The 21,321-nt window shown below is 39.1% G+C and overlaps 1 protein-coding gene across 1 annotated transcript in view; it reads left to right on the forward strand.

Moving 5' to 3' along the window:
• FAM20A (FAM20A golgi associated secretory pathway pseudokinase) overlaps positions 1–21,321 on the forward strand; it is an 84,251-nt gene that overhangs the window by 62,054 nt on the left and 876 nt on the right. The window contains exons 2-10 of the mRNA XM_001378951.5: positions 5,957–6,141; positions 7,099–7,149; positions 7,758–7,836; positions 11,878–11,970; positions 13,855–13,970; positions 16,062–16,242; positions 16,853–16,962; positions 18,956–19,037; positions 19,898–19,957. Coding sequence (XP_001378988.2) covers positions 5,957–6,141; positions 7,099–7,149; positions 7,758–7,836; positions 11,878–11,970; positions 13,855–13,970; positions 16,062–16,242; positions 16,853–16,962; positions 18,956–19,037; positions 19,898–19,957 — 957 coding nt within the window. The remainder of the gene's footprint in view (positions 1–5,956; positions 6,142–7,098; positions 7,150–7,757; positions 7,837–11,877; positions 11,971–13,854; positions 13,971–16,061; positions 16,243–16,852; positions 16,963–18,955; positions 19,038–19,897; positions 19,958–21,321) is intronic.

Consider the following 21,321-nt stretch of genomic DNA (forward strand, 5'->3'; position numbering starts at 1 on the left):
GTAGAAAACCTTGGCCAGAGAGATATGGCTCAAAAAAAAATTTTCTAGGCACTAGCTATTAAAAGTTGAATTAAAGATCAGAAAAGAATTCAGAAGATTGAGTTTTTTTTCCCATTAGGTCGCCATCTGTAAAGATTAAAATTTAGGGGAGATGGGGAGACTGAGGCATCTGAGGCAGGTAGAAATTAGTTTCTCTCTGCAAGGAGTATTATATTTTTTAGAGGTTTATTAAAGTTAAGGATTAAAAGAAAATACAGGATAAGAAAAAACACGTGTCTAGGCCAGAGGCCTAGACCTCACCTACATTATGGAAAGAGCCCTGTCTGCTCCAAAACGGAAGTCCAAAAAGAGCCCAAGAGCCCCTCAAAAGCCTTTGAATCTACTTAAATACCTTCTCGATCTCGGCCCAGGTGAGATTACAAGGCATTCTGGGGAAGTGGAGCAAAGGCTCATGGGGATTGTAGTCCTGTATTCGAGTCTATTTTTTACAAGTATCTGGACAAAACTATTATCTGCTCTCAACTGGTGTTGGGGTGAGTTGTTCATGAACTGACTGTGTTTCTCAGGGAAGGAACTTCTAAATCTCCTCCCACGCAGACTCTTTCTCCCGCCCTGAAGCCTGCTGCAGGAGAAAGTACAGTGTTACTCCTTCATAGCCTGCCTGGTTGGAATGCAGGCAGAGGGAGCAGGGGAACAGCCACTACAAAATTAATTCTCCTTTGTGAGACTGCATCCTAAACTCCTTTTTCTTCTTTGTTTAATCTAGCCACAACAAAGACTCAAAGAAACCTATAGGGCACCCTCTCTCACCCATTCATAAACCTATGTCCAAATATAGAAAGACACACAAGACAAAGAGTAAAAGCTAGAAGACAAACAACAGAGACACGGACTTTCACTAGGTTTCGGGGTAGTACTATCCTGACCTAGGGGCTTATATGAAACTTGTAAGGACCGTAAACCTTAAAGCAAGCTGTTTGACAAGCAGGCTGATTATCTATTGTTGAGACCAAGAAGTTGAAAGTAATAATTACAAGCACTCCTTCCCTGTGTGCAAGGAAAGAGTTAACAACTGCCGAGCAATGTGTCTCAAAGCAGCTTTACTTTAATCAGTGAGACACCTAATACCAGCGAATGCTTGTCAGTGGCTGGCTTCCCAGTCCCTCCCTTGCAGCCGAAAAAACCTCAGTGTGTCAAAAAATCATCTAAGGCTATAAGAGCCACCTAGGGCCATAAAAATCACCTAGAGATCGTGGGGCATCCCCCAGTCTCTCTTAGGGGTGCAATATCTTCCCAAAAGGGGACTCGAACCCCTTTCCCTTTAAGCTAGTTGAGAGCAATTCCAACCTGACGGAGACACGAAACTCCATGCTCAGGGCCCTCTCAACCTGATGGGGACTCGAACCCTGTACTCAGGGGACTCAACCAGCTTGAAAGTTCCTATTTCAGTACGTACCCAGGACTGTATTCCTTCCCCACCCCAGATCACAGACTCTTCCTCTGGTTCCCGACTGGCCTCCTCATGAAGGATTAAGAGATGTGGTAGTACCGAGTCTACACTCAGAAACAGGTGGGAGGATTGGACAGATGCAGCGGGGTGAACTCCTTACCCAAGAAAGGGGTGAGCCTCGGAACTTGACATAGAATGTCCTGTATAAACCGCAGGCACATATAATTCACTAAGCCTTATGCCCATCGAGAGTCCTCCCCTCCCCCATACACTTGCGGTCACCACACACACTCCCTCACAAACCCCACTCACCTCACCTGAAAGCCCCGTCCAAGGCAGTGCCCCTGGCCCTTTTGTCAAGGGGTTCTGAGGTAGGGGAAGGGTGAGCCCCCAAATGTTAGGGTCCGGGTATTCACCCACCACCAAGGAAGACCTGTAGACAATGCAATCAGGCAAAAGGGCCATTTATTGTACTGGTGTGCACCAGTGGAAACTCAGCCAAAAGAGTTCCCAGTTCCCTCCTTAAGGCTGGGCCTTAAATATCCTTCAGCATGTAGGCTCCTCCCTCCAGTACTTTATCTGTTACATACTATTCTTGGGACCTTGGCATTTTTATGTTACTGGGGTTTTCCTGGCCTCTAAGTTTTTATCTGGTACCCACTGCAGCTGGGACCTTGGCATATCTGTAGTTCTGAACTTCCAAGGCCAGGCAGTTCCTTGCTGAACTTCCAAGGCTGGGCAATTTTCCTGCTCAGACCTCCCTCAATATCTCCCCCAAAACCACCACTCATGAGTATACACCAATGTTTCTTTTACTACACTAACAAAGGATAACTAGTTTAAAGCAAAAGATACTTAAATAACATAGGAAGAAAGAAACCTCCCTCCTCACATACACATAGAGCTTACTTCCACTTTATTTACATTATTACACTTCCAGATTCCCACATTACTAGTAAGAAAGAGAACACATATGCTCAGGAAACATACATACATGGGAACATATCACATCATTGTCAGGTTTACTTAGATTCTTAAGGTTGTGTCCAGGATGGAAACTGTTTCTGCCTCTGATGTTGTAGCTTGCTACTGTAAAGCTGCACCTTTCAACTGGTTAGCTATATGGTGAAATGGATGAGTACTGGACCATTAGTCAGGGGGCAGTGAGATGGCTCAGTGGATTGAGAGCCAGGCCTAGAGATGGGAGGTCCTGGGTTCAAATCAGGACTTAGATACTTCCTAGCTGTATAATCATGGGCAAGTCTTTTAACTCCCATTGCCTAGCCCTTACCACTCTTGTGCCTTGGAACCAATATACAGTATAGAGTCTAAGAAAGAAGGTAAGGGTTTAAAAAAATAGGCCTGAGTTTAAATTCAGCCTGAGACACTTACTAGCTATGTGATCCTGAGCAATTCATTTAACCTCTCTTTCTTTTAGTTTCCTCAACTATAAAATGGGGATAATAATAGCATCTATCTCCCAGGATTCTTGTAAGGATCCAGTGAAATAACATTTGAAAAGTGCTTTGTAAACCTTAAGATGCTATATCAATACAAGCTGCCATATGCTAGTCTCCAATTGGGTAGAATTCTATAGATACTCTTCTGCTCTCATAAGCTGTCCCTGGCTGGCTATTTCTTTATAGGAGGGAAGAAATCTCTCACTTTTTTAGATCATAACCTCAGGAACATTCTCATCACTTTGTAATTCAGACTCATCCTCCTAATCACCCACTTGTACCACCTAGGTATCATTCTCATCTCACTCTCTATATCCAATCTGCTACCAATCTGTAAACTGCAAGCATCTCTTGTCTATTCCCTTTTTCTTTCCTCTGACACTGCCCCCTAAAGGAGGGCTTCTTCACCTCAGACCTGGACTTATGCAAGAGCTTCCTATAGGTCTGCTCACCTCGATTTTCTCCCTATTCCATTCTATCCTCTATTTAATTATTGAAGTGATCTTTCTGAAAAGCACAGGTTTGATCATGTCACTCTCCTACATAGTAAACTCCAGGGGCTCCATGTTGTATGTTGTATCAACTATAAAATCCTCTGGTGTTCAAAACCCTTCATTACCTGCCTCCCCCTACCTTTCTAATCTTCTTACATCTTACCCTATCCCCACCCTCTACTCCTACACTGAGCTCCATCAACATTGGCCTCCTTTCTGTTCCTCAAATAAAATATTCCATCCTTTGACTCAAGTCATTTTTACTAGCTGTTCCCCATGTGCCTGGAATGCTCTCTCTCCTAATCTCCTACTCCTGGCTTCATCTTTTAAGTCCCAACTAAAATGGTTCCTTCTACGAAAACCATCTCCCAGTCCTTCTTAATTCCAGTGCCTTCCCTATTAATTACTTCCAATTTGCCCTATATATAGCTTGTTTGTACTTAGCCCCAGTGCTTAGCAGAAGACAGGGCACATAGTAAATGCTTAATGGAATGTTTATTGACTAACTGACCAAACCAATCTGGTAACTTGCCAGAGAATAACTCACGTATCACTGCCTTACCAACACACTCTAAGTCTTCAGATGAGCTAACGTCTGATTTGGGGTTAGTGAATGCTTTTCAACTCCTATTATGCCAAATGCAGTCTATAAAAATCTCAGCTAGACTGAAAAGGATTGGGTGAAACGGGTGGCCTTTGCCCTACTTTTCCACCAGTAGCATAGTCATAGCTCTCATTGCATGTGTCAATCATGCTTTTGGACAATTAAGCAATATGGTTTTCTCCACTGATGGGCAAATGATAAAGAAAAGGATTATTTCTATTTGCTGCTTAGGTTTTCTTAGCTTTAGGAAAAGAGGAACATAAACAGAGAAAGGAATAAGCCATGGCAGGCAGAAAAGAATCTCACACAGAAACTGTAGGCATATGAAAATGATTATAGTCTTAGAGTTGCAAAAGCTATTGCCAAACACATCTGAAAATTTTCTCTTGCCCCAAGCCTATTCAGAGAGACGTCTTTCCATTCCTTCAGTGATCCTGCCTGGTGGTCTAATGCAAGGACTGTGGGTAACAGATGAAGATACTAGGGTTTGCAGGCACCAGATTTCCTATCCCATTATTCCAATGATGAAATTAAACACCCTTATCATAGGGATGATTTTCACCTCAAAGGGCACTCAAGCCCATGAAGATGAGGAGAGATAGTAATCAGGAACTTTAATTGCCCTAGAAGTCAAACCCACCTATTAAAACTTGCAAGTCAGTGGCCAGACTTATGATAGATTGTCCAGCCCAACAGTTCTCAACATGTGATCCATAGATCCCTGGAGTTCCTGAGACTATTTCAAAGAATCTGTTAAGTCAAAACCATTTTCAAAATAATGCTAAAACTGCATTTGACTGTAAAAATACTTTAACCTTTCCCATTATATATCTGTAGGAGGCTAAATTTTCCTCACTTTGAACAAAACAACATGTCACAAAAAATTGAATATAAGAGCAGATATGATCGAGTTGAACACTAAAGAAATTTGCAAAAAAATATCTAAAACAATGCCACTCACCTTGTTTTTTTTGTTTTGAAAAGTATTATTATTTTTCATTTAAAATGTTATTTCTGTTAACATTTCATGTGTTTTGCTATTGTTATTTTAAATGAGTTGATAAATATTTTAAATCATATCCATTTTAATTTAATTATGGTAAATACTAGTAGATATAACCCAAATAAACAGAAGTTCTTTAGGTTCTTCAAGAATCCTTTAGAGTGTAAAGGGGTTCTCAAAACAAAAAGAATTATTGGCCTAGCCTATGGAATAGAAGTCATAGAGTTTTATGTTAAAGTTGAGGATCTTGTCCTTCAACCTCATGATTTTACAGATAAGGAAACTTAAATTAAGGAAACTTAAAAAGTCTAGGCTAGGCAATCAACAAAATAATAAATCAAGCCCTGATTTGCATGTTGGCTTTGTTGATTTCTTCTCACTTATAAATGCTTGCCCTGAAAATTAATAATCTCTAGAGTCAAGCCAAGCTGACTCTATTATACTATTGATTGATTTTAAGCTCACTGAGGGCAAGAGTTTCTTGCTTTCTTGCAACTCAGTGTCACAATGTTTTGCTATTGGACCTGAAGTCAGGAAGACCTCAATTCAAATACCTCAGAAACCTACTTATCTCTTTGACCCTCACTTAACTTCTGACTGCCTCAGATATCTTCACAGTAAAATGGGGGAAATAATAACCTGTCATCCAAGATTGTTGTGAGGAACAAGTGAGATAAATGTGTAAAATGTTTAAAAATCACAGTGTCTGGCACATTGTAAGTAATTTATGAATCTGTCTTTCTTCCCTTTTCTCCTCCTTTCCTTTCCCCCACAGTGTCCAACATAATGCGGACTACATAATACATATCTAAAAAATTAATTAATTAATCCAGTTCTACCCCCTCCAACTTTCATCTTGTGGTTCTTATATGGCCTTTAGAACATAAACTATTTGCAGTGTGCTTTCTCAATCCTCCAATGGACAGTCTTACTATGTGCTTTCAGACGACATAAAATATACAAAGAGAAGTTCAACCAGACTTCCCCAGAGGCTCCACTACAGTTCCAACCTGAGGCCAGCTGGGTCCAGTTCCAGCTGGGTATCAATCGCCATGGCTTGTACTCCAGATCTAGTCCCACGATCAACAAACTCCTTCATGACATGAGCCACTTTCCTACCATCAATGCAGGTAAGGTTTCCTGAAATTAACCTGGTTTTTTATCAGTTTCTCACCTAGGGGGTTGCCACTTTGTCTCTAGGGCCTCGCAAACAGCGGGACCATTGAGGAGGAGCAGTTTTGAAATGATTTATAAACTAACAGTAAGTCATTACATTTTTAGAATGTTTTAACTGTTTATAAGAGTTATCATCACATTTTAAAATCTCCTTTTATTTTCACAACTGTTTTATGACATAGAATGCATAGAGTATTAGAGCTGGAAGAGAATGTAGAGATAGTCTATTCTAACCCTCTCATTTTGCAGCTGAAGAAATTGGCTCCCAAAGTAGGGAAGTGATTAGTTCATCATCACACAGCTGGTAAATCACACAGCTAGAAGTCAAGTCTCCAGTGGAACATTCAGTTCTCAGCAATCTTTCTACTACAAGCAACTGCCCCTCAGGAATCCGGAGGGTTTTGATTTTGTGTTTTCTGTTCTAAAGAAAAGAAAGTTGAAACCCTGAGGCAAGTTCAGAGAATCAGAATTATAAGGGATATGAAAGATTTTCTAATCTAGTTCTCTGATTTTATAAAGCCCAGAAAGATGAAGATACTTATATAAGGACATAAAGCTAGTATGTGGGAAGGGCAAGATTAAAATTCAGATCTTTTGACATAGTGACAGGCTGGCCACCATACTTTCCTAGGTAAAAGAACTTGCCAGAGTTCACACAACAACTAATCAGCAAAGTTGGAATAGGAATTCAGGTCTCCTTCAAAAGAGGTCCAGCATGTGTTCCACTGAATTATAGTCTTGAGAGTAGGAGCAAGACAAGGAATTAGAGACCCTAGGGATTGTTGACAATTAGGGTGACAAGTCATATTCCATTTTCTTCTTGGAATGATACAAACTAATGCCAGTGCGTCATGCAGGAATGCCTGTTAGGTGGGCAAGAATTGTCTCACTATGCTTTCTCTCCTTTGCAGATTACAGTCAGGATGAGAAGGCTTTGCTTGGGGTATGTGACTGCACCCAGAGTAAGTGACACACTCCCACTTCTGTCTGGCCTCCACTCAGTGTATTGTCACTCACCCCATTGTCTACCAATTCATACAAAATGCAAAAAGCATCAATCACATAGTGACTATGCTTTAGAACTTGACTGTTTTGACAACAACAATAATAATACCCAATTTGAAAACTTTCAGAGGTGGATAATTAAAATTAAAGAGCCTGGATATTGATTCAAAGCCTGGGATTCTGCCTATAATTCTTAGAAGAAAGTTCCATATTTTTTTTTCAGAGAAGACCAGGGATTGCATGGAGACATCTGCACTATCTCCCTTTTCCAGTAGAATAAAGATAAATAATGCTTAAAGCCATCAGTATCCTGGAGATTTGCTCTATGGGCACTAGAGAAGGCATCCATTCCAACTATGTGGCACCTTCTGCTCAATACAGTGTCTTGAATATAATGGGCATTTACAAATGGTTGCTAAATTAGGTTGATTTGAACTAACATCTTGGAATTGGGAGGGAGTCTAGGCATAAACCACACCTGCTCAATTAGAAGCAAAATTAGGATCTAAGCCTTAGGACCAGGGACCTTCTAAACTCATCCTTCTATCCTATGCCACCATCCCAGTTGTGAAGCCCAGTGGAGTCCACTTGAAATTGGTCCTGAGGTTCCAAGACTTCGGGAAGGCAATGTTCAAACCCATGAGGTAAGCACCAGCCTTCCTCATCACTCTACTGTCCACCACATACCCCACTGGGGTGTTCTGCTTCAACAAATTCTGCCATTTGAGAAAAGCAACCCAGAAATTCTAGGCCAGTCATTTAGAGCTTGGTACCGTTCGTTTAATTACCCCTGATCAAACAGCTATCAATCAAAACAATTGAGTGTTTTACTAGAAATGAACATATTTTCTTGTGTCTGTAGGGTGGAAGACAAAGAAAAGTTTAATGCTCAGTGCTTTCCACTGTAAAGGGACCCAGAAGAATGTGATTTATTCTTTCTTTTTACAAAGTGGAATTCGCTTTCTTCTCATAGGATCCAAAAATGCTGACTTAATTGGATGTATAACAGGACCCATATGAAGAGGAGAATCTTAGGGAGCAAGCAGGTAGGCAGTGTAGTGTCGTGGAAAGGACTAGGAATCAAAAAATCTCAGTTCAACAACTAGCCAGCTTTGTAATCTTGGACAAGTCATCTAAGTTCTCCAGAGTTAAGTTTCATTTGCAGAATGGGAGAGGAATGGACTAAATGATCTCTAAGGCCCCTTCCAGTTCTTATATTCTATGGGGACTTTAAGTAGTGCTGATCACCAAAGGGTGCTCACTGACTTGGGATTATATGCTTCTTTCCCTTTTAAAATAGCATTCCTGCTTTTGTGCATTATTAAGGTTTTGTTGTTGCTCTGGTTGGGAGAGGGGAAGTTGGGAGAATTTACTTTTGGTTTACTTTTTTACTTTTTTTGTTTGCAGATTGCAAATCATTGTTTAAATTGCTTATGCTACTTATTTACAGCATTTAAATTGCTTTTGTAGCCCAACAGTACCCTTCCACAACATAAAATTATTCCAAGTGCATCATTTTTCATGCTCCTGGTAAAGTAAATGCAAAGACCAGTATCCACATTTAACATATTCTTCATCTGTTAGTGATCCTGCACATTTTCCTGCAATAGAATTCCTGCATGTACATAGCTGTGTCTGTGGGATGGGGAGACAAAGAAAATTTTAATGTTCAATGGTTTACACTATAGAGGGACACAAATGAATGCAATTTATTCTTTCTTTTTACAACTCAGAATTCATTTTCTTCTGATGGGATCCAAAAATGCCTGCTTAATTGTATATACATGTTGCATCCCCCAATAGAATATGAACCCCTCAAGGTCGAAGGCCATGTTTCCATATTTCTTTATATCTCTAGAATAATATGATATTGATAAATATTGATAAATGCTTGTTGACTGAGTGACCTCTAGTCTCCCTAGAAGATTCATTCATAGACAGATTGTCTTGTAGGAAGAACCCTGCAAAGATCTAGAAAATAAATGGCCTCTTCTTGCCTTTCTGTTCTCTGGAAAACTACTTGATATGGTGGAAAGAATTTTGAATTTGGTGTCAGAGTTTAAATTTCACTTATCCTCTAGGTCTTATTTTGTTCTGCTGCAAAATGAAGGAGCTGGACCAGGTGAGCTCTAAGCTTCCTTCCAACTCTAAATTCATGATCCTATAAAACCTTCCCTAGACCTCATAAACCTATTCATCACAATCAGCTTTTTCTAGACAAATTGAATGAGGAAAAGGAAGGTGGTAGGTTTTCATCAAAGTAAGGAAGTTGATTTCTAGTAAGTTGTCTTATTCTGTCTCCTCAGTGTTCTCTTCTTCTTACAAAGAGCTCCCACAACTATCTAAAGTTCATTCCTCAAAAAGCCACTGATAGTTGTTTGGTTCTCTCGAATAATTCAGACCTTGTCTATCCAAGGGCTCTTAATGATACATTATAATGCCTCTAAATATTATCTTGAGTCAAGTATTGGGCTTAGAGTCAGAAGACTTGGGTTCCAGTTCTGAATCTGCTACTAATTTGCTAGTGCTAGGGTACTTTTTAACAGTGTTCCTGTGGTTCCCTATTCCTTTATCTATTTATCGCTATTAAATGTGGAGGTTGAATGAGATGAACTCTGACCCAGTTTTAAATCTTACAATCCAGTCACCTTACTTCAGCCAGTATTTATTATGTGCAGAACATTGTGCTAAATACCAAATGAAAACAATTAAATAAGAAATAGTCCTTTCCCTCATCTAGTTTATAGTTTAAGAACAGAGGGGCCAGATATGTAGCCTACAGGCAGCATTGTGGCCTGAAATGGATTAAAATGTAATTAGAAAATATTTATCAAGAGAAATAACAATACAATGAAACAGATAATTTATAAAACAATTTTCTGATTACATGTCAATACCATTTTTAATCATTGTTTTTTTGACATTTTGCAAACCATGTTCTCTTCCTTCCTCTCACCCCAACCCCTCCTGAAGAAAGAAGGTAATATATAGGTCGTATATATGTTATGATACACATTTCCCTGTTCGTCATGTTATGAAACAAGACACATTGCTTACACTAGAGAAAAATTAAAGGAATTATAAGGTGAAGAATGGTGTGCTTCGATCTACATTCAGACTCCATCAGTTCCTTCTGTGGTGGCAGATAGCCTTTATTTTGCCTTGAGTCCCTTGGAGTTGTTAGAGCCTTGCCCTGTTGATAATAGTTAAGTCATTTATGAATGATCATCTCACTCACATTATTGCTGTTACTGTATGCAACATTCTCCTGGTTCTGCTTACTTCACTTTGCATCATTTCATGTCTTTCCAGATGTTTTTATGATCATCTTGTTTGAATTTAATGTTAATATGTGGTTTTCTACATCCCTATGCAGGAGGGATATATATATATATATATATATATATATATATATGTAAGGGATCTTGATGTGTGGTTTAGTGGCCCTTATTTCTCTGAGTTTGACACCACTGGCCTAGGACAAGATATAGGATACCCATATAATATAAAATATTATAGGATGAGTGCATTACAGAGGTACCCCTAAAAGCATTGTTCAAAAGGGAAGGCTGTTATTACTAAGGGGAATAATGATAGGGGGTTTCATAGAAGAGTTAGGATTTGAAGGATATGCTAGAACTCAACAAGAAGAACATGGAATCATTTCTTACACGGGAAAGAGAATAAGCAAAAAGCACAGTGGTGGAAAGTGTAGGCTGTGTAAAAGGAACAACAAAGATTTTTTTCTTTTATTCAGTTTATCTGAAGCATAGAATACATGGAGGGAAAAGTATAAGATAAAGTCAAAAATGTAGTAAAGCACAAGATTATGGCAGGACCTAGTGAATGCCAGATGACAGAATCTGAACCTCTCTCTGGAACCCAGTTTCATATCTGTCAAATGGACATGGGATTGGAAGGGGAGTAATGATTGCTGAGGTCACTTCCAGCTCTGATATTCCAGGATTCCAGAATTTGGGCTGTGTTTTGAGGACAAATATCTAGCTACTTTACATTACTCGCATATCCTGTCCCAACTGATACAGAGGTTTTAGGGAATTAAGAAAGGAATTTCTGTTAGAAACATTAGACAAGAAATTCAATGCTGAAATTCGTGGGTCTTTATTTGGCATATTTTTGGTCTTTAGATCATGGCAGAAGGAGGATAAAGTCCATGATGGTACAGTGAGAGACTGTTCCCTGGACTTGCTGTATGATTACACCAAACTCTTTCCCTTCCTCCCAATCTGAAGGGATCCTATTGGAATTCCAAGCATCATGAAAGGGCATGGATAGAGACCAAGGCTAATGATTTTATAAGGAGGGGTCAGGTATAGCTCAAATGCCATGAATTGGCTTCCCATCTCTGATGTCATGGGCAGGGAGCCTGCAACCCACTCCCAGTGAAGCTAGAAACTTATAATAAAGATGATTTCAGATATGTAAAGGGAGGGTGTGGGGAAGTAGAGTGAGTAGAGGGGTCACTTCTAGAAAAAAGACAACTTATCAAATGAAAAGCTGAGCCCAGAAACTAGAGAGATTTTTCTGGACCAAGACAGAAAAGTGTGTTCTTTGTTTTAAAACCTTTTTAGCCATATGATGGCCATACCAATCTTCAGTAGCATATACAGGGAATAAAGTAACCAGTACTTATGCCTAGATCATGACTCTTTGCTTCCTTCCAGACAGCAACGGGAGGAAGAGACACCTGAAGACTACTTCTACTTCATTGACTTTCAAAGGCACAATGCTGAGATTGCAGCCTTCCATCTGGACCGGTGGGTATTATTAAACTAAATATCAAGTAGATGATATTAAGAGGAAGACTGGGGTATGTCATTTCTGGGAGAAGATCCTGGGCAACTTCTCCTGGCCGTAATTGACATTTCTTCCTATTGATCTGTTTTCTTCAGGTTCCCACTATATATACGTGTGTGTGTGTGTGTGTGTGTGTGTGTGTGTGTGTGTGTGTGTGTGTGTGTGTGTGTGTGTGTGTGTATTCCCCATCTTACCACTTGTAGAAAGAAGCAGATGACAGCATAGTTGGAGGTTGGAAATCTTCATCCTACTATTAACTTTCTTTGAGAGGCAGTATGTGATAGTAAATAAAATGCTTTAATTGGAATTGGTAAAAGATGGGTTCTAATCTAACCTTACATACTTCCTAGCACTATGACCAAGGCAAATCGTCCTCTGTGAACTTTAGTTTCCTTAGCTAATTATATGGAGATAATACATTATCCCCAGTAAAATGGGGATAGTAATAGCATCTATGTCACAGGATTAAGAGGACCAAATAATTTTAGGTACTTTATAAAACTTAAGGTACTATATAAATATTTATTATTATTAGCAATAGTGTTTTTGTTTTTCTAATTTAATTTCTCTGGTCCACGGTTCTCCTATCTTTGAATTGGGGAGAATGATTTCTATCCTAAGCTATTGAGGTTGTTGAGAAATTAAATACAGTAAATTAAAAGTCTTTTCCAAGGTTTCCTAGCTTCTTTTGGAAATGAAGTAATTCTCTGAGGGTCAGCCAGGATGATGAGTGTTATGGCCAAGGGGAAGTGATGAAATAGGACCACTGTTCCATTTAACTTAAAACTGGAAAGTGTAAAAATTAAATTTAGTCTCTAGTAATAAAAGTATTATATCTTAAAAGATTTATTAAGGATTATTAGAAATCAAGGAATAAAGAAAACACAAAATAATAAAACCACATGTCCAGGGCTGATTAGCCCATTCAAAGCTTACTTACTACATCTTGCAAATGGCAGAGCAGGGAGAGCATGAGCATAGAAGAGGACGAGGTAGGCATTACTGCCAGTTTAAATACTAATTGTGATCTCGCTTAGGTGGAGACTCAGGTGAGATTATAGGGAATTTTGGGAAATACCAAGGACTTCTGGGAATTGAAGTCTAGGGTTCAATTCTCCATTTTACAAAAGTCCACAGACACTGTCAGTTCTACTCCATAGTTCCTCATTTACCAGTCTCTCCTGGTTAGGCCTATTCAATATCCTGAACAGGTATCCCAGGTACAATTTTGGAGTTATTTGGCCTGGGAAAGGAGATCTGCCAAGATGGTAGAGAGGGCAGGAGAGGGTTTTCTTATTATCCAAAAACAAAAGAGACTCAATAGCCATTTTTTTAGCACCAATTATGTGTAAACCAATGTGTTCTGCACTGAAAAGATAGATAAAACATAGTTGCTATCTTCCAGGAGATTAGCCTAGTAGTAATAGTGGTCAAAATAATAATAAGAACTAGTCTTCTGAGTTGAAGTTCCTTATACCAATGATTATTACTAATAAAAACAAATACAACAACAATAATTATAATGCTGATTTTTTAATAATGCTTACATGCATGATCTCATCTGATCTTCATAATATCCCTGTGATGAAGAGACTAGATAGTATTATATACATTTCATAAATAAAAAATTGAGACTCAGAGAGTTCAAGTGCTCATTAGCACACTGCTAGTAAATATCAAAAATATAATTCAAATCTAGGACTGCTATAAAAAACTATTTCAGGAAGTAGAAAATGGAAGGTTCTATTAGAAAGTTTGAGAAAAATGAGGGGACTTGTTGAGAGGAAACAAGTCACATTGGCCTTTATGGGAATTAGTGCTGATGTCTACTTCCTTTCTTTCAGGATTCTGGATTTCCGTCGTGTTCCCCCAACTGTAGGGAGGCTGTTGAATGTCACCAAGGAAATTTTGGAGGTCACCAAGAATGAAATCCTGCAAAGTGTTTTCTTTGTCTCCCCAGGTATAGAGCACCAGCCTCAACATCTTTTAGGGACATGAAAATAGGGTTATCATCCCACTGGCTTTAGTGCATGTATTTTGAGTTGTTTTACTAGTGAAGGTATGGGTTTGGGTTCAATCATCCCTACTTCCTCATCTAGTAACTACACTTTGATTTATAAGTGCCATCTGTGGCTAGGGAAGAGTTATTCTTTTTGTGACACTAACTGGCACACTTCTGTCCTACTATCAATTATCAAGCTAATAATGGGTGGGTTGCTTTAAGCACACAGACAATATAACAAGGGGAGCAGGGACATCATGAGAGAGTTCAATATGAAACTGAGGTCAATGTGTCCTTCCTCCCAGTGGAAGTCATTATCAGAACTAACACCCAGGTTCTTGGTTAAATAATGAGTTACAGATTGAAAGGATCAAATGATATAATTCTGGAAACCCTAAAAAATGATTTTGGTTAAGAAAGAGTTCATAGGAATTTAAATTTAAATTGGAAGAGATCTTAAAAATCCTTTAGTCCACCTCCTCCTTTTTACAGATGAGAAAATTGAAGCTCAAAGAAGATAAATAATCTACCCATAGTCACTCTGCAAGCATGGATCAGGGTTTTGGAGCTGGATCTGAACCCAGGTCTCCCTAACTAAAAGTTCAGCTCTATCCACTATACCATGCCTGCTTCCTTTCCTGAATAAATATGAGCAAAAATATGCTCCTTTAGAAGTTCTTTTTTTAAAAAAACAGCAAGGTGATTTCTTTGGTATAGAGTTCCCAATGAGTAAAGCCCTTTAAATAGTGCAAATCTACAATTGCATGGCAACTTAAACCTTGGAAACTCTCAGAGATTTCAATCATTTATCATCTCAGTGCCTAGGACCCTGAAAAGATATGTGACTAGCCTGTCAGAGGAAGGATTTGAACCAAGGTCATACTGATTCAGAAAACAGCTCTCTACCCACTAAATTACCACATCTCCTTTCTTCACATCCTTCTTTTCTTTCAGTGTTTCCTCCTCTCAGTGTCTCCTGTTCAGGTCATTCCAGTGATTCAGGCTTGGGATTGGATGAGACTCTCACAGATCATATAATAATTAACAAAAAGAGATCTACCTATTGGCAGCCTGGAAAAAGGATATTCATCCAAAAGATGCAGCATTTGCTCAGGAAGTCCCCATATCTTACAGCAATGGGGATTCCATCAAGTTTAAGGATCCTGAATCCTTATAGACTGGACTTTGCCTTAAGTGACCTGGAAACTATGTTAAAGATTTAAACCTTAGTTCTCTGGACCAGTTAAATCTGGAGAATGATTTTCTTATCCTTCTAAGGGAAAACTAGTCTAGCCTAAATGGCAGGGACCTGGCTCCTACCACACCTCATTATGTCATGACTTGAGCCAACTTCTCAGAAGCGGTATACAGGCTCTCCTGGAGCCCACAGTGCTAAAAAGTTTTCAAGTATTGGCTTAGTGATGAATTTTATGTCTGCTGTTTGTATGGAAAAGCTCACCAGTAGATGATTAATGGGTTTTGTTTTTGGGGTGAGTTTGGGGGATTTTTTGGTAACAGAAACTCATGAAGATCATGAAATGGTAGAAAGAGGGCTGATTTAGTAAGATGACCTGGGTTCAACTACTCTTATGACATAGGGCAAGTTACTTAACCTCTTTGATTTCCTCCTCTGAAAATTACAGGGTTTCTAATAGATAACCTCTCAAGTCCTTCTAGTTCTAAATTTATGGTTACATGTTCTCCTAAGGTATAAGAGGGTGGAGATCTGCATGGTGATGGAAGTACTCACCACAGTCAAATCATGAGTTCTTGAAGGATTAGTAAGTTTAATTTTTTTTTAAATTCACACTTTTCTTACTTAGTCCCCCTAGCTGGAGAATAGATTCTTTTTCCATCCACTCTCTACGTTTACTAATAGTTAATATTAGCTAGCATTTATATGAAAAGTTTGCAACGCACTTTTTACATATTACTTCATTTGATAGTATGGATTGTAACTTTCTTGAATCATGATTTTCTGCAGCTATAAAGTCAGTATCTTACTAAACGCCTCCTTTTGCTCCTGCTTTCTCTTCTCCTATCATCTAGCCAGCAATGTGTGCTTCTTTGCCAAGTGTCCATATATGTGCAAGACCGAATATGCTGTCTGTGGTAACCCTTACCTGTTGGAGGGCTCCCTCTCAGCATTCCTACCATCTCTCAACCTGGCCCCAAGATTGTCTGTGCCCAGCCCATGGATCCGATCTTACTCACTGGCAGGGAAAGAGGAGTAAGTCCCTACAGGAGTTGGGAATTTGGAGCAGATGGATGGATCCATTGATCCCAGTGACTTGTCATATATCTAGTCCTACAGTCCATGTCTTGGCTAGAATTGTTTCTTACTTTACCTGGTGTGAACCATTCTTTTCTCCTTAATAAATCAATCAATAAACATTTATTAAGCATCCACCAATGTCCTAGGCACTGACAATGCTCCAAGCCCAGACTGGCTTGTCACTTGCCTATCCCTGGTATGAAAGTACAGTTATTCTTTAGTACACCTAGGGGATCGTTCTTCTCCCTGCCCAATAACTATTCCACATCAGCTATCTTCCAAGGTAGCTACTAATTTGTGCCACTTTCCCACATCTGCTCTCTATACATTAGCAGGCTAATATGATCTGAGTTCCAAGCCCTAGACCAGGATCCATCCTCAGGAAACAGATCCACAGTCTCCGAAGTAGTCATCCTAAGTCTTTAGGAATTGACTCTGGCTAATGTTTCACTGAAAAATTGCCATAAACCCAAAGGGAGATCAGTAGACCCAACATGGGCAGGGGGAGTAGAAGGAGCCCTGGGGCTATCTCTGTTTAACTAAGGAACCTTCTTCTTTTCTGTAGGTGGGAGATGAATCCCCGGTATTGTGACTCAGTGAAGCAGACTTACCCATATAATAGCAGCAACCGTCTCCTCAACATCATTGACATGGCAATCTTTGACTTCTTAATAGGTAACATAAAATAAGTGCATTGAAATAGCACTTGACAAAGAAGTGCGCCCTAGTTGATAGAGAACTAGCATTGGAGTCAGAAAGATTCCGTTCAAGTCATGCCTCTGATACAGACTTAATTATACAAACCTGGGCAAATTGTTTAACCTTTCAGTGACAGGGCAATTGACTCAAAATCTAAATTACCGACGTTGAGTTTCCAGACTAGGAGTTTCCTGCACCAATGAAATCGCAGGTTTATATGTACATGGGACTAATGCATGTGTGCCTCTATAGAGGTGTGGGGATAGATTTTATATATATGCAATATGGATGTGGATGCAGGTGTGTATGTATAAAATGAAGATGACAATACCTGCCCTGTCTACCTTCTAAGGCTGTTGGGATCACATGGGATGATGTTTATAATTGTAAAGTGGTTTTATGTACATATACATTTTTACATACACATATAAATATCTAACACTTCATATCATATAAATATAAATGTTTTACATTATAAAATGCATGTATATAACATATCCATGTATATGTATATGTGCATTTGAATTTATATATTTTAGTATATATAATAGATATATAGTTTTACATATATGATATTTTGCAGTTAAAAAATACACTACAAATATTGACTCCTCTGATGGCAGCCACCAAATGAGGTAGGCAAAGCAGGTATTGTCATCCTCATTTTACAAATAAATAAACTGAGGCTGAGAGGGGTTAAATGATTTGTCCAAGGTTATACAACTAGCCAGGCATCAAAACCAGGTTTTCTGATTCCAACTCTGGACTCTGACTCCAAGTCCTTTCTTCTGTTCTACACTGTCTCTCACATAGGTAACTCTAGGGCCTGGATCTCCTCTTGTGCTGACTTGCAGTCGGACCTTGGGAAGTTACTTAGTGTATCTAAGTATCATCACATAACTATCAGAAAGATGAAGCATGGGTACCAAAAACTCAGACCCTACTTCCTAATACAATAGTAGATCATAAAACCACCAAAAAATAGAATTCATTGCACTCTGTGATCTTCAGGAGGAAAACTTTTTTTTATTTAAAATTCATGGCAGAAATCCAAAGTTGTTGTCATATACCCACAATAACAGGGACCTACCATATCCTTCTACCCAAACGTCACCAAATTCAATCTTGGAGCCCTACAAATGTGAAATTATTAAATGAATGTGAAAGTACCTTGAAAATCAGAAAAGGAAACTTCCATAGGAGGTCTTAAAAACTTCAGTGTAAGAACCAAGGTCAAGTTCGTAAGCAAAAGATATTAAGCTCCCTTCTTACTGTATGTACCCTCTCCTTTTCCTCACTTGGCTCTGGGGTCATAGGAGAAAGTAGGTGTCAAGTGGGAAGGATTACTAGATTTAGAACTGAGACGACAAACATCATCCAGCATCCAGCCTGACCTCTTCATTTTTCAGAGGAAGAAAATGAGACTCAAAGAGGTCATTCACTGACTTGCCCAAGATCAAGAGGGTAAAGACACAGTGTTGACCTTCATGGGGCCAAGTACCAACCAAACAATGGGAAGTCAGCCAAAAATAAAATAAGGTATAAACCTGCATCTCATTTTTATTCCATGCCACATAGTGACTTTGCAAGGGTTTTTGTGGCTGTTAAAGTTACTCTGACATACTTTTAGCTAAAGAGACCAGGAAAGGTAGAGAGAAATGACTCTGTGTGGCAGAGGGATATTTTGGTTGACTGGTAAAAGCCTAGTCGGCTATACCACACCCTAGGGCTTTAGGCCTTTCATGAAACAGCTCATATTCTGGAACTGGGCTGCCATTCTGCTGCCCATGTGATGAAGAGCCTCAGGATCCCTCATGTCAATGTCCTGGATACAGTTAGATCCCCATGGGTTGGGTCAAACTGCAGTTCTTGGAGCTGCTAATTTGCCCTTCCTTCATCAATGAGAAGACTAATAAGAACAGGAAACTAACCTGATGATCTATGGTCTACTTCTTCCCTTTCCACATAGGAAATATGGACCGTCATCATTATGAAATGTTCACCAAGTTTGGAGATGATGGATTCCTCATTCACCTGGATAATGCTAGAGGGTAAAAGCCATCTCTTGTGTCTTTCCTCCACAAAAACAAAACAAAGCAAACAAACAAAACAAAACAAACAAAGAAAAAAAACCCTTCTCTGCTCTACAACTTATACCCATAAATAAGTTCTGGGAATTCCTTAAGTCCTGCCAGAGAAAAGACAAGGTATTTGTGTGCTCTTGCCCAACCCCCTACCCTATAAGTTACCATTCACTAGAGTCTATCTTCATAGGAATATGTAAAATTACATGCTCTAGTAAATAGTCGTTTTGGCATTAAAAATATTCCATTTATAAGAATATTTTAAGAATACAGTGGTTACTTATAGCTTACCTTGACTATTCCTAGATTCAATCTTAGAAAAGACCCTATTCCTCTCATTCCCCCTTTTCTCATTCCCTTCTTTCTTTCCAAGTTTTTTGGAGAAAGAACTAAGTAGTGTCCCTCCAACCTATTAAGTTTAATTTCCCCAAGAGGTGGAAAGTGGGTATGGATTTCTAATTATTAATTTCATGGTAAAATTTTATAGGGTGATTGAACTCTCATAGGTTTCAGTATATCTCTCTTGTGGAAAAATAGTCTTGTTTTGTTAATTATCAAATGGGAAATCCCTTAGTTTAATTTCAGAATCTCCATATCAGCTTGGTCATTAGGTTTTCCTGACTCATGTTTTTTATCTTCCTAAGGAAAGATAGTAGTAAAAAGCAATAACCAACAAGAAGTCATGTAACTTGATTACTGATTTTTTCCCCCAGAGTATTATTTCAGAAAAGCTGGAGGAAGAAAGGGGAGGAGGGGAAAAGGCTTCTACCATAATATCATGCTCCTACAGAATCCTAATTCATCCATATACCAATATCTTCTCTTAGGTTTGGGCGACATTCTCATGATGAGCTCTCCATCCTCTCTCCCCTTTCCCAGTGCTGCATGTAAGTTTCCGATCATCCTCTAAGCAATTAAGCAGTATAACAGGTGACCAGAAAAAGATTGCGAAACAGCCTTTCCTGAAGGCCTCTGAAACCCAGATTTCATTCTTATGGATTTAGAGCATAGAGTAATTAACTCAAAGTCCCTTCCTGCCCTTTCCCTTCTGTGACTGATCAGAAACACATCACTAGGAAAGGCACTTTTTGTAGAGTACTCACTTAGCACAATACCTGGCCCATAGTTGAAAATAAATAAATGCTAATTGTTTTATTACTATTATTTCTTTAGAACATTTAATCACCTACTTGAGAGTGCCAGGAGAACTTAATGTTTTTATGAAAACCACTGTTTTTTCCAGCATTAAAAATCAGGTCATGAGCTTTCCTCTTTCAGTCCTAAACAAGTGTTTTAAATCCAAATCTTAAAAAAAAAAAGGTGATTGGAGTCACACCAAAGGAAAGTTTTGAGTTTTGGCTTGGCCATTATTTCTCCACTGTGTTTGAGCTACACATATAAAGCTGTCCTCCCTTCAGCTGTTTCAGCTCCCTTCAGTTAACTAAAAATTATTCATATACCTAACAAACCACCCTCATTTCCAGCTGAGACTTTTCAAACAAGTAATCCACGTCCTTGGTAAGTTTTCTTACCAAGTTAAATTTCCATCCTCCTACTACTACGTCCACTTTACTTTCTATCTTATTAAGATAGGCTGCTCCCATTTGTGGATCAGACTGAAACCCAGATGCTATAGGCCCACATACCTCAGGGCCAACTATCAAATTCCAGCAAGCCCAGGTCATTTACAGACTCCTCCCTGCCCAGCACTTTGTGAAGAGGGAAAAAAGTGTTGTGTTTTTCTCAATGCCTGTAATCCCAACTACTGGGAATATTGAGGTTGGCAGATTTCTAGTTTGGAGGATCTAAACTGCAATGTTGATTCTGTGCCCAGTGTTCACACTGTTTGGTATTACTATGATGAAGGCCCAGGTATGGAGGGCCACCAGAGTACCAGAGGGGTAAACCAGCCCTTATTGAAAATGGAACAGGATGCCTATTGATGATGGGATTGTGCCTGTGAATGGCTCCTGCATTTCCAGCCCTGGTGAAATGAGGAGAGCCAGTCTTTAGGGGGGAAAAAAAATCCTGAGATGCAAGAGCTGGACTCAACATTTTACCTACTCTTCGATTCCCAAGTCAATACTAAAGCTTCCTGGAACCATAGCTCATCTTAAAATTTGGTTTGAATTTAGTAATCACTAACATTATAGCAATGTGGTAGAGTATATACATAGATGCTGTCTAGTACAGAGATTCTTAACTTGGAGCCCAGGAACTTTTAAATTTTAGTAATTGTTTTTCAATATAA

Source organism: Monodelphis domestica, chromosome 2, assembly GCF_027887165.1.
Source record: "Monodelphis domestica isolate mMonDom1 chromosome 2, mMonDom1.pri, whole genome shotgun sequence".
Classification (NCBI taxonomy): domain Eukaryota; kingdom Metazoa; phylum Chordata; class Mammalia; order Didelphimorphia; family Didelphidae; genus Monodelphis; species Monodelphis domestica.